This window comes from Bufo bufo, chromosome 2, assembly GCF_905171765.1.
Source record: "Bufo bufo chromosome 2, aBufBuf1.1, whole genome shotgun sequence".
In the NCBI taxonomy this organism is placed as follows: Eukaryota; Metazoa; Chordata; class Amphibia; order Anura; family Bufonidae; genus Bufo; species Bufo bufo.
The window spans coordinates 339,448,731-339,476,345 of record NC_053390.1 but is presented as its reverse complement, the minus strand read 5'-3'; the positions used below and the strand labels follow the sequence as shown (position 1 = coordinate 339,476,345).

The window sequence follows — 27,615 nt, the reverse complement described above, 5'->3', positions numbered from 1 at the left end:
CCATATTTGGAGACGATCTCCTTATCAAGGCACCCTCTCTGTCACTGACATCCGCCAGTGTGGACCTCTCGCTACAAACCTTACGCCGGTTCGGTTGGATTATCAATCTTCCCAAATCCGCTCTTGTTCCATCCAGGCAATTGATCTTTCTGGGGATGCTGCTGGATACAGATGCAGCGGAGGTTCGGCTTCCGTCAGAGAAGCGCCATCTCCTTCATCGATCGGTTCGGAGCCTTCTGACCCACCGCCATCCTTCCTTCCGGTTCAGCATGCGGGTCTTGGGACAGATGGTGTCCTGTTTCGAAGCAATCCCCTACGCGCAGTATCACTCCCGCACCTTTCAGACGGCCATTCTGTCCGCATGGGACAAGTCCCAGGAAAGTCTGGATCAGCACTTTCCCCTTCCCCCCCAGGTTCGCTCTTCTCTCCTCTGGTGGTTACGGACCCCTCTCCAAGGGAAATCCTTCCTGCCGATAACTTGGTTGGTGATTACCACCGATGCCATCTGCGGGGTTGGGGGGGGTGTTTCCTCCTCGGTCCGTACAAGGCACTTGGTCTCCATCGAGTCCAAACTGCCGATCAACGTTCTGGAGCTGAGGGCGGTTCTCCTTTCACTCCGGCATTGGACTTCGCTGCTTCAGGGTCTCCCGTTCGTGTCCAATCGGACAATGCCACGGCTGTGGGCATACATAAATCATCAGGGGGGCACTCGCAGCGCGGCGGCGATGAGGGAGGTGTCTCTAATCCTTCGCTGGGCGGAAATTCATGTTCCAGCCATTTTCGGCCATTACATCCCGGGGGTGGACAATTGGCGGCGGATTTCCTCAGCCGGACGACGATCGACCCGGGCGAGTGGTCTCTGCACCCCGACGTCTTCGAGTCTCTTTGCCTTCGTTGGGGTCGTCCGGACGTGGATCTCATGGCCTCCAGATTCAACCACAAACTTCCCACCTTCATGGCCAGAACCAAGGATCCGGACGCTTACGGCGCGGACGCGCTCGTCCTTCCCTGGACGGAGTTCTCTCTCCTCTACGTTTTTCCGCCCCTGCCTCTTCTTCCACGAGTCCTTCGGAAGATCGCGGCGGAGGGCACGCCTGCGATCCTAATAGCCCCGGATTGGCCTCGTCTACCTTGGTACGCCGACCTTATGTTGCTCCTGGCAGACGCCCCCTTGCCTCTACCTCTAAGAGAAGACCTCCTATTTCAAGGGCCGATCTTCCACCAGCATTTAGGGTCGCTACGTTTAGCGGCGTGGCTATTGAAACCGCGGTCCTAACGCGGCGGGGGTTTTCTGCTGACGTGATCCGTACCATGATTCGTGCGCGTAAACCGGCATCGTCCAGGATTTATTACCGAACCTAGCGGGCCTATTTGAATTTCTGCGAGACCTTAGATGTTCATCCCCTTCGGTTTTCTCTCCCCACGATTTTATCCTTCTTGCAGTCTGGTCTGGACTTGGGTTTGGGTCTCAGTACCCTAAAGGGTCAGATCTCAGCGCTTTCGATCCTTTTTCAGCGACCTCTGGCTCCGCTCGGTCCAGTTAAGACTTTTCTTCAGGGGGTTGCTCACTATGCTCCCCCGTATCGCGCTCCCGTTCCATCTTGGGATCTTAATGTTGTGCTGACGGCTCTCCAATCTTCTCCTTTCGAGCCTCTGCGCAGGGTTTCCCTTCGCTTGTTGTCTTGCAAAGTTTTTTTCCTCGTTGCCATCACGTCTCTTCGGCGTGTGTCTGAATTGGCGGCACTTTCTTGCGTAGAACCCCTCTTGGTTTTTCACCAGGACAAGGTGGTTCTCCGCCCGGTTCCGGACTTCCTTCCGAAGGTGGTGTCCGCTTTTCACCTGAATGAAGATATTGTCCTTCCTTCTCTGTGCCCGTCCCCGTCTCATCCTCGGGAACGGGATCTTCACCGTCTGGATGTTGTTAGGGCTCTGAGGATCTACTTGGATGTAACTAGACCCTTGCGGCGCTCGGATTCTCTATTTGTGGTTCCGGAGGGTCCGCGCAGGGGGCTGGCGGCATCTAAAGTGGTTATTGCCCGCTTCATCAAGATGGCTATTGCTGAGGCTTACCGTGCTAAGGGCAGGGAACCGCCCTTTGGTGTTACCGCTCATTCTACCAGAGTGGTCGGGGCTTCCTGGGCTCAGCGGAATCGAGCTTCGGCTGAACAATTGTGTAAGGCGGCCACCTGGTCTTCTTTGCACACTTTCACCAAGTTCTACAAGGTGAACACTTATGCATCGGCGGATGCTGCTTTGGGCCGCCTGGTCTTGCAGGCGGCAGTTTCTTGATACCTGCGGTGGTTTAATTCATCTTGGGTTGTGGTCCCTCCCTATTTGTGGACTGCTTTTGAACGTCCCAAGGTTTCCTGTGTCCCCCAAGGAATTGGGCGAGAAAACGAGATTTTTGTATAACTTACCAGTAAAATCTCTTTCTCGCTCTTCCTTGGGGGACACAGCACCCACCCATTGTTTTGGTTGCCCTGACGGGAGTTTTAACTTGTTGGTGTTAATTTGGTTGATCCTTGCCTTTGTTTTAACTACTTGGGCACATAACTGGTAGTCGCTCGCTCCAGGCTGAGGGTATAGCTGCTGAGAGGGGGCTTAACAGTCTTCACTTAGTGTCACGCCTCCTATGGAGATGAGCTATACCCAAGGTTTCCTGTGTCCCCCAAGGAAGAGCGAGAAAGAGATTTTACTGGTAAGTTATACAAAAATCTCGTTTTTACTTATGTATGGATAAATCGCAGTGTAGGGGTTATTATCAAGCAAAAAAAAAAAAAAAAAAACGGTTTAGTGGACTGACTGAAGCCCTTTAAAAAGTAGCAAAAAATTCTATAAATTTAAACCCCCTACCCAATGGGATTCTTACTTTAAATGTGTTTTATGGTTTACATTTCAAGTGTACATCTTATAATTATTTCTTATGAAGTTGGCTCTGCTTCATGAGCATGACGATGGGGGACTTTAACAAGGGATCCTATTAAAGCGCTGTTTTTGCATTGAATACATCATTAATTTAAAGTTGAAGTCTAATCTTTTATTTTAATTTATGTTGATTTTATGATAGGGATGGGCGATATGACCTAAGATCTATATTGCGATATAATTTTAAGCATGTGCGATATGCGATATATATCGCGATATATTGTTTTCTATATTTGGAGGGGGTGTTTAAACTTTTTTTAAATTTTACTTTTTATTTAATAACTATTAGCCTCCTTAAGGGCTAGAACCCTTGTCATATTCACCCTAATAGAGCTCTATTAGGGTGAATAGGACTTTACACTCTCCCTGCTGCCCTGTGCTTTGTGCACACAACAGCAGGGAGCTGACCATGGCAGCCAGCCTCTCATGTGCCCCCCAGCCTCTGATCCGCCCCCCAGGCTCTGATCAGCCCCCCAGCCTCTCATGTGCCCCCCAGCCCCTGATCAGCCTCTCATGTGCCCCCCAGCCTCTCCCTCTTATCAGCCCCCTCTGGTAACTCAAACCCCCCCCCCCCCCCCCCCCAGTATTAATCATTGGTGGCAGTGGCCGCAGGGTCCTCCTCCTCCCCCCCATCATTGGTGGCAGTGGGCAGTTCCGATCTGAGTCCCAGCAGTGTAATGCTGGGGCTCCGATCGATTACCATGGCAGCCAGGACGCTACTGAAGTCCTGGCTGCCATGGTAGGTTAGTGAGCAGCATTATACTCACGTGCGCCGTGGCCGCCGGGCGCTCCTTCTTCTCATAGGTCTGTGCTATAAGCATTAGCAATGCGACGCACAGACAGAAGAAGGAGCGACCGGCAGCCACGGCGCACGTGAGTATAATGCTGCTCACTAACATACCATGGCAGCCAGGACTTCAGTAGCGGGACTCCTGGCTGCCATGGTAACCGATTGAAGCCCCAGCATTACACTGCTAGGACTCCGATCGGAACTGCCCACTGCCACCAATGCAGAGACTGAAGAACATTCCCGGCACCCGACCTCTGACAGGACGCTGTGATCCGCCCGATTAACCCCTCAACTGAGGAGTTAATTGCAGCGGATCGCAGCGTGCAGTCATAGGGGCCGGGATATGGCCGGCACATGAACGCTCCGTTGGTATTCAGGCATTCATTGGTGGCGCAGTGGCCACAGTCCCTCCCCTCCTCCTACCCTGTTCTTATTGGTGGCAAGCGGCAGCCGCGCACAGTGGGGAGGGAGGGACTCCCTCCTTCTCCACTGTGCCGGCTCAGGAGAACATGGTGCGTGCCGAGAGCGCGATCATTCACTACCGCTCCGTGGTCATATCGCGGTCCGGCGATATAGGCGATATGCACAAAATCCATATCGTGGCACAAATTTATATTGCATATCGCCTATATCGCCCACCCCTATTTCATGATATGGCGTGTTAGTACTTACACTGCTGTCCTATTTCATTATATTATTTATATCTATTCCAGCACTTAAAAAATCGAAATATGATGACGTCATAAGCCTACATGTACGTGCGCAATTGGCATGCCTTCGTGTTTTCATTCAAGAACGGGAATGTAAAATATCGGAAATAAGTATTGAAGGTAAAGTTTCAAATTTATTTTATGTACATTGCAGAGGTGTGTACCAATGCCATAAAGAATATAACTCTGAAGTTTTGAATGAGCAATGCAAGTGAAAAGACATAATATTCTTATTCACTGAGATTTGCTGAAAAATAGAGAATTTGCCCCTTAACAGCAAACTACCCTTTTATTACAGGTAAGGCTACTTTCACACCTGCGCTAGGTGCGGATCCGTCTGGTATCTGCACAGACGGATCCGCACCTATAAATGCAAATGATGGTATCCGTTCAGTACGGATCCGTCTGCATACACTTAGTCTAAAAAAGTCTAAGTGTAAGTCAAACGGATCCGTCCTGACTTTACATTGAAAGTCAATGGGGGACTGATCCGTTTACAATTACAACAATATTGTGTCAATGTAGACGAATCCGTCCCCATTGACTTACATTGTAAGTCAGGACGCATCCACATGGCTCCGAACCGCCAGGCGGAACGGAGACAAACTGATGCATTCTGAATGGATCCGCATCCATTCAGAATGCATTGGGGCTAAACTGATCCGTTTGGGACCGCTTGTGAGAGCCTTGAAACGTATCTCACAGGCGGACCCTGAAACGGCAGTGTGAAAGTAGCCTTATGTTGATGAAGTTCTTTTTTGCTACAGAGCAGCTATCAGCCATATGTAGCTGTTTAGGCATGCACACATAGTGCCAAACTCATAGAGTGCTCAGAGACTGGCGGAGATTTATCAAAACTGTTGTAAAGGAAAACTGGCATAGTTGCCCACAGGAACCAATCAGATTCCACCTTACATTTGTAAGAGCTTTGGAAAGTGAAAGGTGAAATCTGATTGGTTGCAATGGGCAACAATGTTTGTTTATTTCTTTACAGCATTTCTCCCCGTTTGTTTGTTTTTTAAATAAGCATAATTGATTAACTTGTTTAGTGTTTATATTAACCTCAGTGAACTTTTAAAAATTCATTAAAAATACCCACAAATATTAATATTTCAAAAGAAACACGTTTTCACATTTATCATATAAAAAATAAGCATAAGTGGTATCACCAATGTAAAAGAATTCCAGTTTTTGGTCGGCTCACTTCTGAAATAAAAAATTGAATAAAAAGTAAGCAAAGAGCCAAATTGAGACTTCTATTACTGTATTAACCTGCCCATTCAACTCCGTAAGAACAAAACCCAAAAAAACAATCACAAAACTGTGTTTGTTTTTAATATATGGAACATTACATGAATAAATACATTAAAAAGTATGCATATGGCTATGTAGTCTGAAAAATAAAATAAGTTATGGCTCTTGGATGGCGGGGATGAACAAATGCCAAAATTGGCCAGGTGCTTGTGAGGGTTAAAGGGAATAAGTCACCAGTCTGCTGCTAGGTTCTAACAGCTCCAGCGCATGCCAGTGAGCCCCCATATTCATGAGCCCCCCCGCTGTCCCCGCCCACCTGCTGCTGATTGACATGTTTTTTTTCCATATGAATCAGCAACAGGTGGGCTGGGAGAACAGTGAGCTCATGAATATGGGGGCTCATTGGCATGTGCTGAAGCTGTTCAGTACAAGAGTCAGTTAAAGAAAGTGACCCAGCATTTAGCTAAGGGATCTGTCACTAGTTTATGTTGCTCTTAGTTAGGACACCATAAAACTGGTGACAGATTCCCTTTAATGCAGCGAAATGCATATAGTTACATACAAGATATTGGAGTCTCCAGGGTGGAATTCTGTCTACGGTATAAATGTTGGCTGCTGATTATACATTTTTAAGCGGACATGACTCCAGTGTCTATGGGGGCAGCCTGTATCTTTGGTAAGGAAATTAGATCAAGAAGTTTTATTCCTATTCAGTGCTGTGTTTCCATTGAGATAAGTGGCTCTAGGAAAGTCTAGTAGTTTCTAAAGGCCCCTTTACACTGCACGAGCATTGGGCATATCATCACTAACAATCTTTAGTCAGAACCTAGTTAGCCATGATATGCCAGTGTAAGGCCTCCTGCACACAACCCTATCCGTTTTTGCGGTCTGTAAATTGTGGGTCTGCACGGTATATTGGCCGTGTACATCATGCATTTTCCCTTCTGCAGGTCCTGCACTATGTTACAAATATTTATTCTTGTCTGCAAAACGGACAAGAATAGGACATGTTCTATTTTTTTCGCGGGTGCCGAGGAATAGAAATACAGATGCGGACAGCACTTTACGGGGCCCTATTGAAATGAATGGCTCTGCATCCAATCTGCTAAAGATGTGGATAGGATGCGGACCAAAACTATGGTCATGTGCATGAGGCCTTAAAAGTGTCACCGATTACTCTCATTATGCTCATTCATCCAGTAATTGGATCGTTCATGTGGTCACCTAAAACATTGTTTGCCAGCAGCAGATCTTCCATCTAAATGGCACTCTGCTGCCAGCAAATAATGATTCTTTATAGGGTTGCGCGATGGCATTAGCAATAGCTCCTCCCCATAATGCGGAGGTGATCGCTGCATGTAAATGTAGAGGTCACTTCCACTGATGAGCAAGTGATTGTTGGGAAGGAACGGTGTATAATGTGATGGAAAAATTAATCTAGCCAGCAAAGTAGGCAATATGGACAATCAAAGTACATTAGTAAGTGCCTTGTATTTACTTTCTCTACGTTATAAATGCCATTTGCTGAAGTGAGACAATCCCTTTAAGGAGGTTGTCTGGGCTTTTTAATATTATCCTATAGACATACAGCAGCGGACAGGAAGAGAGAAGGGAGACGACACATGCACACTGCGCCCGCTGTCTCCTCCTACAGCTGATCGTCGGGGGTCCCGGGTGTCGGACCCCTGAGGATCTCATATTGATGACCTATCCTGAGGATAGGTCATCAATATTAAAAAGCCTGGACAACCCCTTTAAGTTATGAATTCTCTCCCTCCACACTAATAACGTTCCTGTTCACCTCAGCTAGTTGATCAACTATCTGATTATAGACCGCTGTACATTAGTGTCTGATATGAAGTCTACAGTATGAACAAGCTCCTTATTTTTTCCTACTTTCTCGCCCAGTTTCCTTGGGGGACACAGAAGACCTTGGGTATAGCTCATCTCCCTAGGAGGCGTGACACTAAGTGAAAACTGTTAAGCCCCTCCTCCATCAGCTATACCCTCTGCCTGGAGAGAGAGACTGACAGTTTTTGCTTAGTGTCCAAGGAGGCAAGACACTCCCTGCTCTGCAGGGCCGTTTTTCTCCTGTTTGGTTTTTAGTTTTGATTTTTACCTTTTTTCTTTTCTTTTTCTTCAGATCATCAGGGACAACAGAGACGCACTAGACCTCTCTGCTTCTCCCGGGGTTGAGCTGCGCCAGTGCTGGTCACCCGCACTGCTGCCTCCCCCACAGAAGGCAAGGGGGACCAGGGCAGCCTAGCTCCCCTGCATCCCGCCAGCGTAAGGGTCGCCCGCACGCCAAGTCCCTCTTCCAGCGTCCTGCCACTATGGTGCCAGTAGCTGAAGGGGCGACCCTGCTGGAACGGACCGAGGGTGAAGACGGCTATGGTGAGAGATTGGCTTCTCCAGCCCTACGTCCCCCCTCCTCCCCCACCCCGGTCTCCTGCGTGCCTGACCCCCATACTGGGCCTCTGGATCCTTCTGTCCCTGCTAGACCTAGGCTGGCGCCTGGGCTGCCGCAGGGCGACATTCTGCTCCCTCTCCTCCCCTCCATAGGACATTGGCACCCTTCTCCCTGCAAGAAGAATGCCTGGGGAGCTGCAGAGGTCCGCACCTAGCTGCCCCTGACGGAGGGGTTATGCAGGCGTCCCACCCTCACAGACCCAGTCTCAGGGTCCTCCTCCCTCTTACCGGCCACTGCTTCAGGGCCAGAGGGCCCGCGCCTTGCTGCCCCTGACCCTCCTTTACCCTCACGGGCACCAGTCCAAGGGCAAGGTGGTTGTGGCTGCCAGCCATATGGAGCGCTGTTCTAGGCCAGGGGCCCGCTCCAGGGGTGAAATGGCTGCCGGGTGCAGGGTCCTCGCTTCCGGACAGCGGGGTGGGCACCGCGGCCTGCAAATGAGCGCTATGCCTCAACAGCCCCCGGCCGACCGTCGGAACATTCCGGTCGGCCGGGCGCCGCTAAATTTTGTTCCACTTCGCGGCCGCGATCCCGCTCTATCCGGGTCCCCGGCTCTTCCGGCCCGCGGGGTGGGCACCCGCGGCCGGTATGTGCCGCTCCGTAGGCCCGGCCGGTACTTTAAATACTGTGCGGCCCTGGTCAGCCGGGCGCCGCTAAAAATTTAGGCCCCGGCTTCACGGCCTACTAGGCCGCAAAATTCAGGCCTCTGTTGTATGGGGCTGGAACTTCTCCAGGCGCGAATTCTTCCCGCCTGGAGGTTCCCCCGCCCCCAGAGGATCGCAGTGCCGCCCCCCAGGCCGGATCCCTGTTAACCCTTTGGGTACAGGCCGGCTTCCGATGGGCCTGTATGGCTGCCCCCCCCCCTTTTTTCCTGCTTCTCAGAGAATCTGTGCCCCTGTAGGTGGCTCCCCTTTCTGCCTCAGTGAGGCTGTGTTATATAAAAAAAATAAAAAATAAATTAATTAATTATTTATTATATATATGACTTGTGGGCTGCGCAGGACGCTGCAGCCTCATCTCAGAGTGCTGCCTGTATACATGCCCCCCTTCCATAGGCGGCTTGTTGTCGCGCTCCCCGGCTGCGGCGCTGCCAGGGTCATTCTAGGCGGTTTCTTGCCCTCTCCGCGCTACGGCGCTGGTCAAGTGCATGCGGCCCTTTCTGTAGGCAGCATTCGTCACCCTCTCCAGTTATGGTGCCTGCCATGTGCAGGACCCCCCTCCTGGGCGGGATACTGCACTCTCCCTAACTGCGGGTTGGCCTTGTGCATGATCCCCCTTTCATTGGGCGGGCCTACTGCAGTTTCTTCTCCGGATACGGTGCTGGCCATGTGCACGACCCCCTTCATAGGTTGGAACTTGGCACTCTCACTGGATTCGCTGCCGCCATGTGCGTGACCCCCCTTCCATAGGCGGAACGCTACACTCTCACTGAATTCGTTGCCGATCATGTGCATGACCCCCTTTCTTAGGCGGAATACTGCACTCTCACCGGATACGGTGCTGGCCATGTGCACGACCCTCTTCCTTAGGCGGAACGCTGCACTCTCTCTGGATTCGCTGCCTGCCATAGGCATGACTCCCTTCTGTGGACAGCATTCGGCACTCTCACTGGATTCACTGCCAGCCATGTGCATGACCACCTTCCATAGGCGGTATGATGCACTCTCATTGGATTCACTGCCGGCCTTGGGCATGCCTCCTTCCCTGGTGGCGGCATACATACACTCCCTCGGTCGTTGGTTGTTCTCTCCCCTGGTACGTTGTTGGCCAGGTGCATGAACCCGATACATGGCGGGGTGCTTGCACTCTCTCTGTCCGCTGCGGCCATATGCATGACCCCTCTTCGTGGGCGGTGTATACGCCTCACTGATTCGCTGCCGGCCATGGGCATGCCTCCTCAGGTGAAATACACACATTCTCACCGACTGCTTGCACTCTCCCTGGATGCGATGCTGGCCATGTGCATGACCCCCCCCCCCTTTCCTTTCTGGGCGCATACTACACTCTCACCGGATACGTTGCTGGCCTTGAGCATGGCCTTCTAACATAGGTGGAACGCTTGCGCTCCCATTGGATACGTGCTGGCCTTGTGCGTGACCACCCCTCATTCCATGGGCGGAATTTTGCACGCTCACGAGATTCAAGGCTGTCCTTGTATGTGCTGTGCTGGACTTGCTCATGTTCCACCTTCATTGGTGGAGTAGTTACACTCTCACGAAATTTCGGTGTTGGGTGAATTGTTGCACACTCACTTAATGCTAGGATAGCCCTGTGCATGTCCCCCTTTTCACTAGGTGGACCTCCTGCGTTCCTGCTGGATACTGTGTGGCCATGTGCATGGCGCCTTTCTGGGCGAAGTATGGTATGCCCTACTTCTCTGACGTAGGTATGACCTTGGGCATCACCCCCTTTTTGGGGTGGGCCTTTGCACTCTTGCTGACTGCAGTTTGCCAGGTACATTTCCCCCCCTTTCGGGGCGGTCAGTTTGCGTTCCATCGCATACCATACTAGTCTTGTGCATAACTCCTTTTCAGTTTGCACTTCCGTAGATACTGTGGCACTCTGTGACTGGCCCTCTTCGCTGAGTGATATTTTTGTAGTGAGCGGACGTTCTTGTGCGTTGTTTGGGCCGTGTATGCCTTCTCGTCCCGTAGGTGGGTTGGCCTTCTCACTGCTTACGGGGCTACTCGTACGTATGCCTCCTTTCCTCCTGCGACATACTTTTTCTCTTGGGAGACGGTGTTTGCAGCAAGCCTTGCACTATTCTCTAAGGAGATCATTCTGTCCACCTGTGTAAGCCTAAGGTGTTGTCCAATAAGCAACAAATGAATACCTTATATTTAAGTAGATGGGCTCTACTGCTCGCTACTGCACCGAGCTGGGTGGTACTCATTCATTTCGTTGGCCCTTCCGCCCGGGAGTGTTCGTGGTTCCTAGATACGTACCCATTCGTCCTCCCGCGGCATTGTTTCCCTGCGCTAGTGGTCACATGGTCGAGAGTGCTGTCTGCAGCACCCTTCGCATTTTATGTTGGCTCTGGCGGGACTACGGTCCCCTCGCCTAATACTATTTCCTCCTCTTCGGGTGCAGTGTGGTATGATTCTTTCCGGTTGGCGCCCTCGGTGCTTCAGTCTGATCTGCTACCAGGTTCGGGCCGCTCTTCTTGGGAAGGTCACCCAACTTCTCTTGGGTGCTCGCTTACCCAGGTCCGGAGGACCTCCACCTTGGGTTCTTCAGGGTATTCGCCTTCTGCGAGGCGGTGAACCGGGCGTCTCAGTGTAGCGGTGTTCTGCTTTTGAGCTGTCTTATGGTTTCTCTGTTGCCCACTCCCCCTTTCGGTTGGAGGGTGTTATGCCGGCCTCTGTCTTGACTGCCTTTTCTCGCCGGCTCTGTTTGGCTCCCACTCGGTACAGATCACTCCGATGTGGCTTCTGTTCCGGCCACGCTTCAGAGCTGTCCTTCACTGCCCTTCCCTCTGGAGAGAGCATGGTTGTTCATGTGGATGGTTCTGGTGTTCCTTTTGAGTCCCCCTTGTCCACACTGGCTGTACTAGCTGTGTGCCTAGTTACCTGGTCTACCGCGTTCTGTCCTCCCGCTGGGTGCAGATTGCGTTTTTTCCATTCTAGGCAATGTTTCTGCTATGGAGTTACCTTCTCGGTAACTTGGGAGGACTACCATTTGGTCAAGATTGTCTTTAGATCTCCCACACCAGGACTGTAGTCCGTCTTCCTGTGGTGGCTACATCAGCTTGGGCTTTAGCCTGTCTTGTCCTGGCATCTGGCGGTTGCTGGGCGGACCCTTCGGTTCCTGTCCGTTTGTCCTTCTGCTCCCCCACTCCGGGTGGGATACGGGACAACTTTGCTCGGGGGCCGACGGGACCAGTTCTACCGACCGTTCTAGCCCGTGTTACTGGACTGCGCCTGATCATTGGGTTTTCACCCGCTTGCCCAGGCGATCTCTAGTGGGCTCGCTAGTGTTCGCCTCCTGGCCAGTGTTCGTCAGGATCTGTTGTAGGACTTAGGTTTTTACCTGGGGTTCTGTGGGAAGCTGGGCGTTCCCCCACTCTACCTTTCTCTCTCCATGGTTCTGTCTTTCTCCAGTCCGGCCTGGACCTGGGACTGGGACTCTGTCGCTTGAAGTATCAGGTGTCAGCGCTGTCCTTCCTCTTTCAGCGTTCCCCGGCCCTCTGGGCCTGTCTGGACCTTCTTCCGTGGAGCGGCTCTTGGGTTCCTTTGTGCTGCCCTCCGGTACCGCCCTGGGAACTACATACTGGGCTCTTGGCGCTCAATCTTGCACTTGGAGCCGTTACAGAAGTTCTCTCTACTACTTCTGTTCTGTACGGTTGTGTTTCTGTAGCCATCGTGTCTCTGACGGGTGCCTGAGTGGCGGCCCTTCTTGTTCCGAGCCTTCTGTCTTTCCCCAGGACAGGGCTGTTCTCCATTCCGTCTCTTCCTTCCTTCTAAAGGTTGGTGTTTTGTCTTTCATTCTCATCGAGCAGTCGTCCTCCCTTCCCACCCCCGGGAACGGACACTTCACCGATTGGACGTTGTTTGGGCCTTGCAGTTTTTACTTGGAGATCTCTGACTCTTGTCGACGTTCGGTCTCTTGTGTTTCCAGGAGGTCCACGCAAAGGGTTGACGGCCTCCAGGTGGCTTCCTCCGCTTCTCAGAGTGGCTATTGCTGTGGTTGCCGCACCAAGGGCAGGGTTCTGCTTTTGTGTCACCATTCATTTCACCAGAGCTGTCGGTTTCCTCCTGGGTCGGAGGCATTAGGCTTCGGCCATGCATTTGTGCAAGGCGGTCACTGTCTTCCTTGCACACCTTACCGAGTTCTACAGGGTGCATACTCGGGCTTCGGCGTATGCTGCCTTGGGCCGCCTGGTCTGCAGGCGGCGGTTTCTTGATGCCTTCGGGTGCTTCGCCTTGGTGCTGTGGTCCCTCCCCTCTTGGACTGCTATTGAACGTCCCAAGGTCTTCTGTGTCCCCCAAGGAAACTGGGCGAGAAAAACAAGATTTTTGTATAACTTACCAGTAAAATCTCTTTCTATGTTCTTCCTTGGGGGACACAGCACCCACCCATTCTTTGTTCTTCTCTGCACGGTTTCCGAGTTTGTTTTACCCGTTGGGTAGTTGGCTTGTTGGTTCCACTTTTGGACTTTGCCTTTTCTCACTACTTGGACACACAACTGGCAGTCTCTCTCTCCAGGCTGAGGGTATAGCTGCTGGAGGAGGGGCTTAACAGTTTTCACTTAGTGTCACGCCTACTAGGGAGATGAGCTATACCCAAGGTCTTCTGTGTCCCCCAAGGAAAGAGCGAGAGAGATTTTACTGGTAAGTTATACAAAAATCTCGTTTTTTCCTAGTGCTAGTTGCCTGTACAGTAAATAAAAGGGGCCATGTCACATTTCTTCTTACGCAAGCTTTTTATTATAGGACTGGATTCTGAAGTGGTGATGAAGAAGACATCAATGGATGTGCTGGCAAAATTAAAAAATATTGTCATCCTTGATTCTGATTGCGATGCCCGATATAAAAAGGTATGTGAGATTGAATGGTTTGTTGTGAAATTTGTCAATGTGGTGTTAAACAATTACATATATTGTCTCACTTTATATGTCCTTTAATTGAACTTTTTCAGGCTGTTTACATTACGGGAAAAGAAGTCTTTAGTTTTAAAATGGTGTCTTACGTTGGTGCTACTGAAGGTGCTTCTTACAGTGATATGAACATAGTGGACAGTGCAATCACCCTGACAGTGGGGTGCATACAAGTCATCTTTGTCAACAAATTTGTTTCAGCTCTTCTGGTAAATCATCTTTGGTTTTCTTTTGAACTATTCTACATAAGTGATTGTATGTTGGTTGTCCAATAGCAGTTTCGTCTAATTTCTTGTAGGCCTTCATAAACAACTTTCAGGCAGCTAAGGAAGCGTTAACTGAAGCCACAGTCCATGCCGCCGAAATAGCTGCCAGTGGCGTGAAAGAGCTGGCCCAGCACAGTTTCCGACTTGCCTTGGACATTAACATTAAAGCCCCTGTTGTGATTGTGCCACAGTCATCTACATCTACAAATGTACTCGTTGCAGATTTAGGTCTCATCAACATAAAGAACCATTTTTCGATTGTAGCGCCAAAAATTCGCAGTAGTCTTCCTCCTGTGATTGACTGTATGATGGTGAAACTGAGTGATCTCAAGTTATACAGGTTTGTAGATAAAACAATTCATATTTCCCTGCTGCATATTTGTGTTCATGCTTCTTGTGTAACTACCACACTGGATCATGTAAGGCTATGTACACATTTCCTTCATGGGGGAAGGAAAAACAGAATTACATATTTGAGGGATCTGTCATATAACTCAGGGGTGCTTTAGCATCTTTAGTACCAGTCACCGGTTTCACACAAGACAATTTTCCCGCGGACTGACGGCGGTGTTGGTGGTTTTGGCGTTAAATCACACACATAACAAAACACAGTAATTAATAATCCTGTTTAGGCCCACACTCAGTGACTTACAGGCGATGTCTCCTCTGAATGGATTTGTTCTCTTTTCTTTTTTTCTTAGTCTTGCGCAGATCACACTGATGACGTCTCCTGACCACAACTTGTTTCTGCATAATTAAACACACCTATTTAGTATTAATGCCTCCTTTTATGCCCCTATTTAGTAATCATCCCCATTTAGGCCCCAGTAGATATAATGCCCAATGTACATATAATGCCACCCAGTAGAGCCCTCTTCAGATATGCCAATCAGTAGTGGCCTCTTTACTAATGTCCTCCAGTAGTGGCCTCTTTGCATATTATGCCCACCAGTAGTGCTCTCTTTACATATAATGCCCCCCAGTAGAGGCGTCTTGACATAAATTGCCCCCCAGTTGTGGCCCCCTTAATTTTATTGCCCATAAATATAGTGCCCCTCAGTAGTGGCCTCCACCCCCCAACTTCCCCCCCTATAGTGCTCCCAGTACAGTTCACAAACCCAAAAAAATATATAATACTCATCTCCTTCTGATTGTCTGTAATGCAGGCATCTTCCAGCTTGCTGCCTCGGCATCTTGAGTTACGGTATAAGTGATAACGGATGTCATTGTGACCTTCTACATCGGGTCTCTGGTAGCATGTTGATGTCATCACACAACCTGTGACTCAGCACAGGAGTTTGCGATGATGTCATTGCGACCATCGTGCATCATTGCCCAGGAGCCAATAGTTCCAGTTCCCTCCGGTGCTCTCCACGGACCATTACCAGATGATCCACGGCCTGGTACTGGTCCTCGGCTCAGTGGATGAGGACCTCTGATATAACTGACAAAAACGGTGCTCTGTGGATCCTATTAACTTATAATGTGATCTTTCAGATTCTGTAATAATGTTTGCCATTTTACAAAATAAATGGCACTGAATGTCAGAGGCTCCTAATGGTGGTGAACAAGCCTTAAAGGAAATGAGTCACTAGATTTTTTTTCTCTGCCATTTAAAACCAGATAGTAACACCATTTTTTTCTAATCTCTTTTTATTTCCCGATTGCAATTATTTTTTCTCATCCGACTCATTGGGGGACACAGGCTTGACCATGGGTATAGCTGCTGCCACTAAGAGGCGACACTAAGCACAAAAGTGTGATCTCCTCCCTTCAGCTATACCCTTCCTACAGGGGCTAAGCTAAAACAGTTTTAGCTTAGTGTTCGTAGGAGGCAGACCTCCCTGCTTTGCAGGTCTGCTGTTCTCTTTTTAATTAAAAAAATGTTTCTTTTTGAATATAGTGTTCTGTCTTATCTGTCATTCTAATCCTCCCTCTGATATCACTTCTGTGTATATATAAGTAGGTAACTGCAGTAAAGAGATCTGTACAGACCAATAATTGGCACCTATTATTGGGCTTAGTGGCCTGTGCGAAAACTGCAGGATTTTATGTTTTTTGTTTAAACATAGATATAGTGATATGAAAAATTTAAAATAACATCACCAAAAATGTCTTATAACATTTTTTTAACATAAAAACGTGATTTAACCAATAAGTCATTTTCTGAGGACACATTTCCTTCAATAGTATCAGTTGTTCAAAAACGACATGCAGATATATTTGTAATGCCATCTGCTGAGAGTTAACTCTAAAACTAAATTAATTTTGCCAAATGAAAATTAATTTTTTTTGGTTTTTACATTTATTTTTTCTCAGAACCTTGTTTGAAAATGGATCCCTGGTTTCAGAGCTAGAACTGCTCCAGCCATTAAATTTGGACATTACAATTGAGCGTAATTTGGCAGCTGCCTGGTACAGTGATATTCCAGATATTAAAATAATTGGAAATCTCAAACCGATGAATGTAGGTTTCAATTGCTGCAGTGTTACTATAATTGGAATTATAGCATTAAAGGGTATCTGTCAGCAGATTTGTACCTATGAAACTGCCTGACCTGTTACATGTGCGCTTAGCAGCTGAAGGCATCTGGGTTGGTCCCATGTTCATATGTGCCTGCAGTGGGGGCGTTACCAATACACCTAGAGACTCCGCTCTCTGCAACTTCCAAGCCCTCTGCACTTTGATTGACAGGGTCAGGCAGTGGAAATGTGATCACACCTTGTCCTGACTTCTCCTAAAGTCAATCAAAATGCAGGGGGCGCGGCAGTTGCAGAGAGCTGAGCCTCTAGGTGCAACGACAACGCCTCCGTTGCTCCTGGAAACTCATTTGCATATATTTAAACCTCATTTTTCTCATTAAAGTGGGCACATATGAACATGGGAGCAACACAGATGCCTTCAGCGCCCAAGTGCACATGCAACAGGTCAGCCAGTTTCATAGGTACAAAACTGCTGACAGATGCCCTTTAAAACTCATGTCAAAATTCATGATGTAAGTAATGAATGTTATATAAGACTAATAGAATTTTGCTTAATCAGTCGTCCACTTTATTAAGTGATGGCCTTTCCCTAGAATAGGCCATCACTAGCTGATCAGTGGGAGTCCAACACCCCCAACCCCTGGCAATTGCTCCACAGCTGGAAGCAGACCACTCCGTCTACTGTAGCTAACTGAGCGCTTCACTACAGCGCTCCTCCCATTGACTTCAATGGGCGCAGTGCTGCAGTGACAAGCTTAGTTCACTACAATGTAGACAGAGGCTTCTGCTTGCGACACCAGAGCTTTTGCGCGGTGTTCGACCCCTGATCGGCGGGATCAGCTAGTGATGGCTTCTCCTGAGGATAGGTCATCACTTAATATACACCCACTTTTATTTTTGCTGTGGTGGGACCCAGAGACTTTTGGAAAGTATTGGTAATCCTTGTACACTCAGCTGTTGTATGGAGTCTTACACGCAATGCTTCCTGGGAAAAAGTGTGGAAAATAACTCTCTTCTAAAGACTAGGTATTTGCTTGACTGGCAAAAGGGCAAACCCAAAATACTTTTTAGGCATTGTAAGCTATGTAAAAACACTAAGTAAGCTGTGTTCGGTAATATAATAAGTCTTCCCTTCTATAGTGTACTAGTTTTGTCTTATTGCTTATGCTCTTTAAGGGGCCCTCCAGTCAGAGTGTCATTATGCAAAATATATCAGGAACTGAATGGCTATTTTCAGGCCTGACCTTTGAGACATAGACTATATGGGCTACCCACAGGCAGATAATCTACCTACCTTCTTTGCTGTGTAGGAACACACACCCTACATATTTAATTGGTTGGCCTGTACATCACAGACACACCAAATACTTTTCATAAGAATGAAAGGGGTTTTCCCGGACTGTAATAATTATGGTGCAAATATCGTGTGTGCCATAATTTGTGACTTTATTGTATTGTATAAAAATGGGTAAAAAGTGTGGGAAATGATTTACACACAAAGTAATGTACAAACACTACTTTTATTACAAATCTGACAGTCGTTCTGTATTTTGTTTAGCTTATTCTTGGGCAGGAAGACTTGACCATCATTCTCAGGACATTGAATGAAAATCTAGGCGATACATCAGACAAGTCTGATCCTGAGAAAAATAAAACTGAAAATTCAAGCAGTGGTGGGAACAGCCTTTCTCATGTTGCCTCAGGTACCTTAACATGAAAACTTATAAGTGTAATAGCAAATATGTTGTTTGAGTTTAAAAAAAAGATCATGACTGGCTTGCCCAGCTGGTTATAATAATACTAAGCCTACGAAATAGTTTTGTTTTTTCTTCACCCTGCAGAATTATTTTAAGCAGTATGTTCAGGGTAACTATCAATACAGATAAAATGATAATTTGCTTTTCTCGCTCGTATCATTGGGGGACACAGGACCGTGGTATAGCTGCTTGCTGCCACTAGAAGGCGACACTAGGCTGAAAAGTGATAACTCCCCCCCTGCCGACTATACCCCCTCCAGCCTGGAGAGAGCATATCAGTTTTTAGCTTAGTGTCGTAGGAGGCAGACCTCCCTGCTTTTGCAGGGTGGCTTCCCTTTCTTATTTTTTGTTTTTTGTTTTATCTTTTCCCTTTTAGGTAGGGGAAACAGAGGCGCTTGCCCCTCTGTCTACCCTGGGAGCTAGACCGGTGTCGGATTCCCTCACCGCTCGCCCTCCCCAAAAAGTGGACCAGGGCAGCCCAGCTCCCCTGTTTCCCGCCAGCCAAAGGGTCCCCTGGATCCAGCGAAACCCCCCGCCATTCCAGTCTCCTGCCACTTCGGGTGCCAGCTACTGAAGAGGTGACCCTGCTGGTACTCTGAGAAGCGGTGAAGAGAAGAGGATGAAGATGGGGTGAGTAGTCCGGACTTGGTAAGTATTCTCAGCTCACCATGTTACTTCAGCCCCCAATGTAAGTTTTGGGCCTCTGTCCATGTCTGGGGGCCTGGGTTCCCCTATCTAGCTCCTTAGGTCCTGCGGCCTGCGCCTATTCTTCCCGGCCTGAGGGGTGGGCTCCTACGACCACTATCTGACAGGGCGCATTCCTATAATTCCGGGGGTCTCACATCGGCGCCCGATGAACGGTCGGTCGGGCGCCGAAAATTTAGGCCCCGGCTTCACTTCGGGCCTACCTGTTCTCGGCCCGCGCTGTTTCTTGCGGCCCACGGGATAGGCACCCGCGGCCGGTGGACGCAAGCAGGCACATCCCGCCCACCGATCCAAGTTTCTCTGTTTTCAGCGGACTGGCAGCACTTCCCAGTTGGCCGTGCGCCAAACTTTTTGTCCCGGCTTTACGGCCTACAAGGCCGCAACTTTCATTCCAGGTATGGAGGGGGAGGGTTTGTCCCTCAGGCGCGAATTCTTCCCGCCTAGCTGTCCCCCTCCCCAGGAGCCCACTGAGCTTCGCCCCTGGTCCTCAAAGCTGGGTAACCCTTTATGGTAAGCCACCTCTTTGCAGCCGGCACCAGATTATCCGGTGTTTCCTCTCTGCAGGCCAAATAACTTAATTTTAAGGAATTTAACCCCTTCCTGCCTCTTGTTCATGTGGCGGGGGCATCACAGGTAGTCCTGCCCCCCTCAGCCCACATCACCGCAGAACCACCCTGATGGTGTGGTACCAGACTGGGCCCGTGTCCTATCCAGGACAGTGGAGGTTCGCTCACAGTTTCCCAATCCGCCTTCCGGGGCCGTTTGGTTGATAATTCTCCACCTGCGCAAATCCAGTGGAGGACATCTGAAGGCCACCCTTCTGGGTCGTTTGGTTGATATGTCACCACCTGTGCAATCCAATTGAGGACCTCCTCAAGTTCCCAATCCACCCTCCGGGGTCGTTTGGTTGATAATTCTCCTCCTGCGCAATCCAGCGGAGGACCTCTGGAAGTTTCCAATCCACCCTCCTGGGTCGTTGGTTGATTAAGCACCACCTGCACAATCCGGTGAATGGTCCTGTAGAAGTTCATATTCTTCTGACACTGGAATCGGTGACCTCTACGGTGTGGCCTCCTCCTCAGCTGGAGTATGGCGTTAGCATTACTCTTGTGGCTTCCCTTGTATGGCCTCCTCCTCTGGCAGAGTATTGCATTACCAATAAATTCTGTAGAGCGCCAGTCTCAGATGGGAATGGGCTTTAGCCCTGGCCTCTTAATGGTTTACACTACCGATAATTGACCGTTGCTCTGACAACTGTTGTCCTTCTGTCGTCAACTCGGGCGTAATTGCCATAGCTGATCAGCACCTACCTTCGGTGCGCTCTACTGGGTAGTTTAGTCCCGCGGAACTCGTCTACACTAGATTGCCATTATAAGCAGGACTGGGGTGCTAATAGTTGTTGCCGTGATTCCATCAGTGCTACCTCTCTTCAGATATGAGTACTGTCTACGTCACCTCAAGCCGATGGTGGTCATTCCTTTCACTGTTTATTCCGCGGGTGTCGACTACGTGTCTCCCCACGCCGTGCAGAGCGGGTGTCTGTCACGCCTTGCCACAGCTGGTAGGGGTTTCGTTCCTGGAACGGAACACCCTTTTCTTTTCCTGTCCCTCCCATCTCTATTTTTTCCACGTGACCAGGGTTCCCCGGGTACGGTGAGGGCGTTGGACGTCGTAATCGCACTCCACCAGGCAAGAGTATTTCTCTCATCTTGGTCATCTGCCCTTCCAGGCAGGGTTTCCGCATTGTCAATATATGGTCACTTACGGGGCTTCCCATCATGCTCACATCGGTTTTACTTTTACCTTTCTCCGAGGTATTGCTTCTTTGGCCTGCAGTTGGGCATGCCTGGCTCAGGAATTTTTTTCTCTGTGGTTTCTCAAGCAGCTTCTCTCGCTAGAAGTCTCACCACAAGCCTCTATGGCTCTAGGGGCATTGGTCTACCAATATACCGCTTCCTAAGGGGCGTTCTCTTAACCAGAGGAGGATCCTGCGGACCTGGATTTTGGTTCTGCTTCCACAGTTGCGGCCGGGAGCCGGCTTCGTCCAAACGACCTGTGGATCGTTTGGAGGTGTTTCAGTGAGGAACAGGTCCTCCCTCTGGGACGTCTTCTTCTCCTTTTTATTTCTAGGAAGGTGACAGTCCGGGTGGCAGAATCTTCCACCCGGCGGTTTTCGGAGTTGATAGTGTACATTTTTCTTTTGTCATTTGCATAAGGCAGTGCTCCGCCCAGTATCTTCTTTCTTAGCAGAAGGTTGTCGCTGCTTTCCAAGTCATCTCAGACATGGTTTTCTCTTCTTTCTCCCTCACATTATAAAGAGCGGGCTCTCCATCAGCCATGTGATTTGGCCTCTGAGGTTTGCTGGTCCATAACTAGCGCTTTCCGTTGTACGGACTTTTACCAATTTTTCTTTTTTTCCTGGAGGTCCTTGTCAAAGCTGACGGCCTCCAAAGGGATGGTTTCCAGGTATATTTGTTTGACAGTTGCTTGGGCATTCCGCTCCTAGGGCAAGGCACCGCCCAGCGGAGTTATGGCCTACCCACCATCGGTCGGCGCTTCTTGGGTTCATCTACCCCATGCTTTAGCTTTCCAGTTGTAGAAGGCAGTGTCTTGGTCTTCCAGGCACCTTCACCAAGTTTTACTGGGTGCCTTCCTAGGCATCGGCGGATGCTGCTCCGGGCAGCAAGGTCTTGCAGGCGGCAGTGGATTACCCATCCTCGAGTAATGGGCGTGTGATTTGTTTCCCTCCCCGTGGACTGCTTTAGGAAGTCCCACGGTCCTGTGTCCCCCAATGATACAAGCGAGAGAACAAGATTTTTGTGAATTCACCTGTAAAATCTCTCTCTCTTAGTTCATTGGGGGACACAGCTCCCACCCAGTGGTTCTGTTTGCCGCAAATGATGGCGGTTGGTGAGCCAGTATGGTCCTCAGTTCTAGTTCGGTTCTACTGACATTGGTCAGTTATTGGTTGTTTACCGTATGTTTTTTTTCTCCTATTCCTATTGCTTGGGCACAAACTGATATGCTCTCTCCAGGCTAGAGGGGGTATAGCCGGCAGGGGAGGAGTTATCACTTTTCAGCCTAGTGTCGCCTCCTAGTGCCAGCAAGCAGCTATACCACGGTCCTGTGTCCCCCAATGAACTAAGCGAGAAAGAGATTTTACAGGTGAGTTCACAAAAATCTCGTTTTTGAGTCCCAGCCTATTTCCTCCTTTGAATTCAAAGCTGGCCACACGCACTAGATAACCATCGGCTGAACCTGCTGCTTTTAGCTCAACTGTCCAACCGTCTTGTGTATACTTGTGTCTGGGCCATTCCCTTACAGCAGATGTCCGGAGAAAGGAGACAAGGGTGCATGTGTGTTAGGAAGAATAGCTGTCAGCTGAACGTTATCCAAGGTTTATAGCCAAATACTGCAAAAATTAAAAGTTATACTACTTACACTACTCACAAAATGTTAGAGATATTTGGCTTGTGGGTGAAATTTCAGGATGAACCTAAAATGCACTATAAGCTTTACTCTTAACCGAAGGGATAGAGATGAGCGAATTTCTCAAAAATTCGATTCGGCCGGTTCGCCGAATTTTCCCCAAAAATTTGCTACGCAATGAATCCCGATAAAAAAAACGGCTATTTCCTGGCTGCATAGAGCCTTTATATGGGTGTAGAACACTGTGCCTTGCAGTAACTCGCATAGGGAGTGTGCTGGGTTAGTAATAATACTGTCAGTCAGTATGACATGCAGATGACAGGCGTCGCTATTAGAATCACTGCACACTTCACTTAGTAGGGCAGTCACGGGGCCAAAACTGACCAAATAACTCAAGTATTAACTCAGCCTTACAGGTCCATGTTAACGTCAAGAAGAAGCGCACTCCTTTTACACCCTCGGCAGATGATTCCACATAGATATCTACAGAACCTGTTCTATTAAACGCAGAGCTCCCCTGACAGAGGGGAGAGGGTATCAGCAGTAAGTTTGTGTTGAAGTCACTGATTATTTTGCCCTTCCTCTGATCCGTCAGAACAATAACCCACAGAAAACTGATCCTGTCTGGGGAGCATCTGCCTTCACTGGGTCAGCATATGCTCAATAATCCATGAGTATTGGTAATGCCCAAAAAAACAGGAGTAGATCTAAAACAGAGATGACACATGAAGGTAATATTTGCATGTCTTCTGTGTTTTGTACCCACTCCTGCTTTTGGCTACCAAATCATAAGCCAATTCTGATGCGAGCATACAGGCCTTACAGCTGCTACACAGACAGGATCCGTTGTGCGTCTCATTTTTACTTCCTTCTGACCGATCAGAAGAAAGGTCACATGAATGGTGGTTTCAAGAAGGCCAAACAAGGACAATAGCGACCCCGTCATAGGGTAGGGGCGGGGGGGCTGTGGTAACATCATGAGAAGTCCACAGAGTGGCCCTATGACATAGTGGTGAGGTGGAAGCAGCATGAGGAGACAACCAAGTGGCACAATGACAGGCTCTGGAGGTGGCGGCAGCATCAGGAGGCCACAGAGTGGCACAATGACAAAGTGTGGATTTGACAGCAGCAGTATGATTAGGCCACAGAGTGGCACAGTGACATAGTGTGGAGATGGCAGCATCAGGAGGCCACAGAGTGGCAAGGTGACATAGTGTGGAGATGGCAGCAACAGCAACAGCATGATACCAAGGAGTGGCATGGTGACATAGTGTGGATATGGCTGCATCAGGAGGCCAGAGAGTGGCAAGGTGACATAGTGTTGAGATGGCAGCAGCAGCATGATACCACAGAGTGGCAAGGTAACATAGTGTGGACATGGCAGCATCAGGAGGCCACAAAGTGGCATTGTGACATAGTGTGGACATGGCAGCAACAGCAGCATGATACCACAGAGTGGCACGGTGACATAGTGTGGAGATGGATGATCTAATCTGATGCATCAGGCATTGGTGGGTGGAAATCCTGGCTGATCCACTCCTGATTCATCTTGACAAAAGTAAGTCTCTGCACATTTTGGGTGGACAGGCAAGTTCTTCTTGGGGTAACTATGGTCTCCGCCGCACTAAACACCCGCTCTGATGCCACACTATTTGCCGGGCAGGACAGCTTTTCCAGGGCAAACTCTGCCAGTTGCGGCCACAAATCCAGTTTGGCTGCCCAGTAGTCCAGCGGATCTTCTATGACGGCTGGCAGGGTGCTGTCAAAGTATGCCGCCACCTGCTGGTTCAGGTCCTGCTCCAGGTCTACCTGCTGCTGCTGGTGAGTAGTTTCTTCACTATGCTGGTGAAGAAAGCTGCTCATCAGTGACTCTAGACTCAGGCTGCTGGTGCTGCTGTCACTTGTGACGAAGTCGAAGATGCAGTCAACCAATCAAGAACCGCTGGGTTGCTGGTCAAGACACGACCGCTAGCTGACATGTGGACCTGAGGCCTCAGGAAGAAACCCCTGCTGCCACGCCCCCTTACTCTGCTGCGACCTGTGCCTGCGCCAGAATCATTTACGCCTCTGACACTCCCCTGTGCAGGGCCTGGCATTTCTCTGTCTGACATACTTGTAGCTGAACTAAATACATTAAAAGCAAATTAAAACACCCCTAAAAGCGCCAAATATATATATTTTTTTTACTGAGATAGGCAATTAAAGGATTTGAAATTGGCAACGAAACTATTTCAGCGTAAATAACCGCAAAAGTGAACTGCGTATATATTTCTCGTATTAGACTAAAATAGGCACTAAAGGCTTTTAGCGCAAATAACAGCAAATATGAACTTAGTCTATTTTTCTCTTTTTCTCTAGAAATATGGCAATAAACACTTTTAGCGCAAATAACACCAAATGTGAACTACATCTATTTTTCTCATATTGTAGTGAAATACGACAAGAAACGCTTTTAGCGCAAATAACAGAAAATATAAACGTAGTCTATTTTTCTCTAGAAATATGGCAATAAACGCTTTTAGCACCAATAACAACAAAAGTGACCTGCGTAAATATTTCTCGTATTGAATTAAAATAGGCCACTAAATGATATCAGCGCAGTTAACAGCCAAAGTGACCTGCGTATATATATTTATCTTTTTCCACAGATAAAAGCCACTAAAGGCTTTTCAACATAGCACTTCCACCCCAATAACTAATTGCTGGAATGACAGAGCTGTATTATGAGACTATCTGGATCCCCAAGTAATGTTTCCCTGCACTTGTAAATTGCTTTTTTTCACAATGAGGATCTTCCTATTACTCTCCCTGCCTGTGAAATTATTCCTCTCACTATCCCTGCACTAGTAAATCGCTTCTTTCCTTTTTTTTTTTAACAATTAGTTTTTCTTTCACTCTCTCTAGCGCCTGCATACACGTCTGTCCCTGACCAATGTACGATGGTGAATGGCAGACTCTAAGATGGCCACCGTATTTATAGGGCTGTGACATCACCGGGCTGGCTGGCTGCTGATTGACTGCATGCATGGCGTTATGGGTCATCCCGCCTTTCCAGAGTTCATTGCCCCATGTCCTCACACGTGTAGCCGCCATTTTAGCTGCCTAGCCGCTATGTTAGGAAAAATTGCGATTCGTTACCACGAAGCGCGAGGAAATTCACATTCGTTCAGAATCGAATTTTTCCTGAAATTTGGAACGAATTGGACTTCGTCAGCTTCGATTCGCTCATCTCTACGTAGGGGCAAAACCTGTAAAACAGTAAAAAGGAATTGCGTTTTTTTTTTTCCAATTCCACCCCATTTGGATTTTTTTTTTTCTGCTTCCCACTACGTTGTATGTCATATTAAATGGTGGTATTACAAAGTACAACTTGTCCCGCAAAAAACAAGCCCTTATATGGATATGTGAACGGAGAAATAATAAAGTTATAGCTTCAGGAAGATAGGGAAGAAAAATAAAAACAGAAAAATGAAAAAAACCTTTGGTATCCAAAGGGTTAATGCAAAGCTTCATAAACACTTCAGTAAAGTAAAATACTTTATTTTTCATTTTGCTTCTTTCATTTTTTTATGTCTTAGGGACTACAGTGGTGACAGCAGCTGTAGTTGAAACATACACACCTATGAAAGTGAAGACAACTTTGAAGTTGGATTTCCAGTTTGACTCACTCACCTTAAATTTGTATAGCTCCAGTCCAAGCTCCCCTCTGGTAATAATGATTGGAATGGGAAAGCATTGCATGTTATGGTCTGCATGTCAAACAGTTGTGTAACTATGTATTCCTGTTTCAACAGACAAACATCAGTGAAAGGGATATTAGTTTAAAACTCGCAGAATTCAAGTTAGGCCTTATTTCAACAGCTGTCAAAATGTCCTCTGATGGATCCATGAGTGCCGCAGTTAAACTTACAAACTGTATGTTGGATGATAAGAGACAAGCTATTCAGAAGGCCACTCCACGGTACTGCTTAATGTTTCTTCATAGAAAATATACCTGTCCACATGTTGCCTGTCATGTATTTTGACTCTACCATATTCTTTAGAAATAGTGACAAATATAGTTTCCTTTCTTTCACATTACTCTACCAGTAATTGTATTACAGAATGATCCTTTCCCCATGTTTTACACAGTTTAGGGGCCAAATGTGCACTTTTTTAATTTTGAATGAATTTCAAACACTTTATAAATAAATCAAAATGTGTTGATGCTTTTATTCCATGGCTAGGTAGAGAGTATATAGCAATATTTATATAGGAAAGGTAAAACTGTAAGAACTATTTCATAGGTAATTTACGTAATATTTGTAATCTTCTTCATTTTGGAATCCTTAATGCACATGTAAGCAATTAAGCCTAATAACCACGATGAGATGACATTAGCACTTGTAAATTGGTCTTTGGGCCTATGTGATATACTGACTGTAGGGGGTATATAGTTATTAATGTTATTTTGTGTATAATAATTGGAAAGAAAGATCACTTTGTTGGAATTGGTTTTCACTTTGGGTCCATTCACACGTCCGTTTTGGTGTTCCGCATCTGTTCCGAATAAAAACGGAACGTTATGGGGATCCATTCATTTTCAATGGAATCCGTAAATAATCGGAGAGCACTCATGGTGCTCTCCGATTCCGTTCTGTTCCGTGGGTTCCGTTATTCGGATCCTGGAAAAAAAATATACCCTGTCCTACTATTTGTCCGATTTTGCGTTCCCTCATCCCATTCTAGTCAATGGATCCGTCAAAAAATCGGATGACATGCTAAAAGCATCCTCATGTCATCCAGATTTTCAGATCCGCAAAAAACAGGAACGTTTATCTGGAAAGGTAAAAATACTGACGTGTGAATGCACCCTTTGACTTATTAAATCCATTGTGATTTATTGTTATCGCACAATAAAACATAAGGACTCAAAGGAACACTAAACATAGAAATTACCCCCCAAAATATCCCAGCATTATGTCCCTGCATCTCCTCCTTACCTTTGTCTTATTTTGCCTCATATTACAGAGAAAACTAAGAAACATATAAAGCGATATTTTCTGTGTGTCCCAGGAGATCAGCCATGTCCCCTGCTCTTCCTTAAGGCTCTAGGTGCTAGTGGGGCGTTGCTGCAGCACCTAGAGGCTCCGTCCTCTCACCGTTTGGCACGCCCTTGTAAAGGTGATTGACATCTTCGGTCTCCTCCATTCCCCGCAAATCCCACACCTGCGCCGTCTATTTTAGTATCAG

At 48.0% G+C, this 27,615-nt stretch overlaps 1 protein-coding gene across 1 annotated transcript in view; it reads left to right on the top strand.

Annotated features, from left to right (window-relative positions):
- Positions 1-27,615, top strand: part of VPS13A (vacuolar protein sorting 13 homolog A) — a 269,928-nt gene that overhangs the window by 131,428 nt on the left and 110,885 nt on the right. Inside the window, 8 exon segments of the mRNA XM_040417055.1 lie at positions 4,429-4,545; positions 13,579-13,682; positions 13,784-13,951; positions 14,041-14,348; positions 16,328-16,475; positions 18,051-18,195; positions 25,962-26,092; positions 26,178-26,344. Of these exon segments, the coding sequence (XP_040272989.1) occupies positions 4,429-4,545; positions 13,579-13,682; positions 13,784-13,951; positions 14,041-14,348; positions 16,328-16,475; positions 18,051-18,195; positions 25,962-26,092; positions 26,178-26,344 (1,288 nt within the window).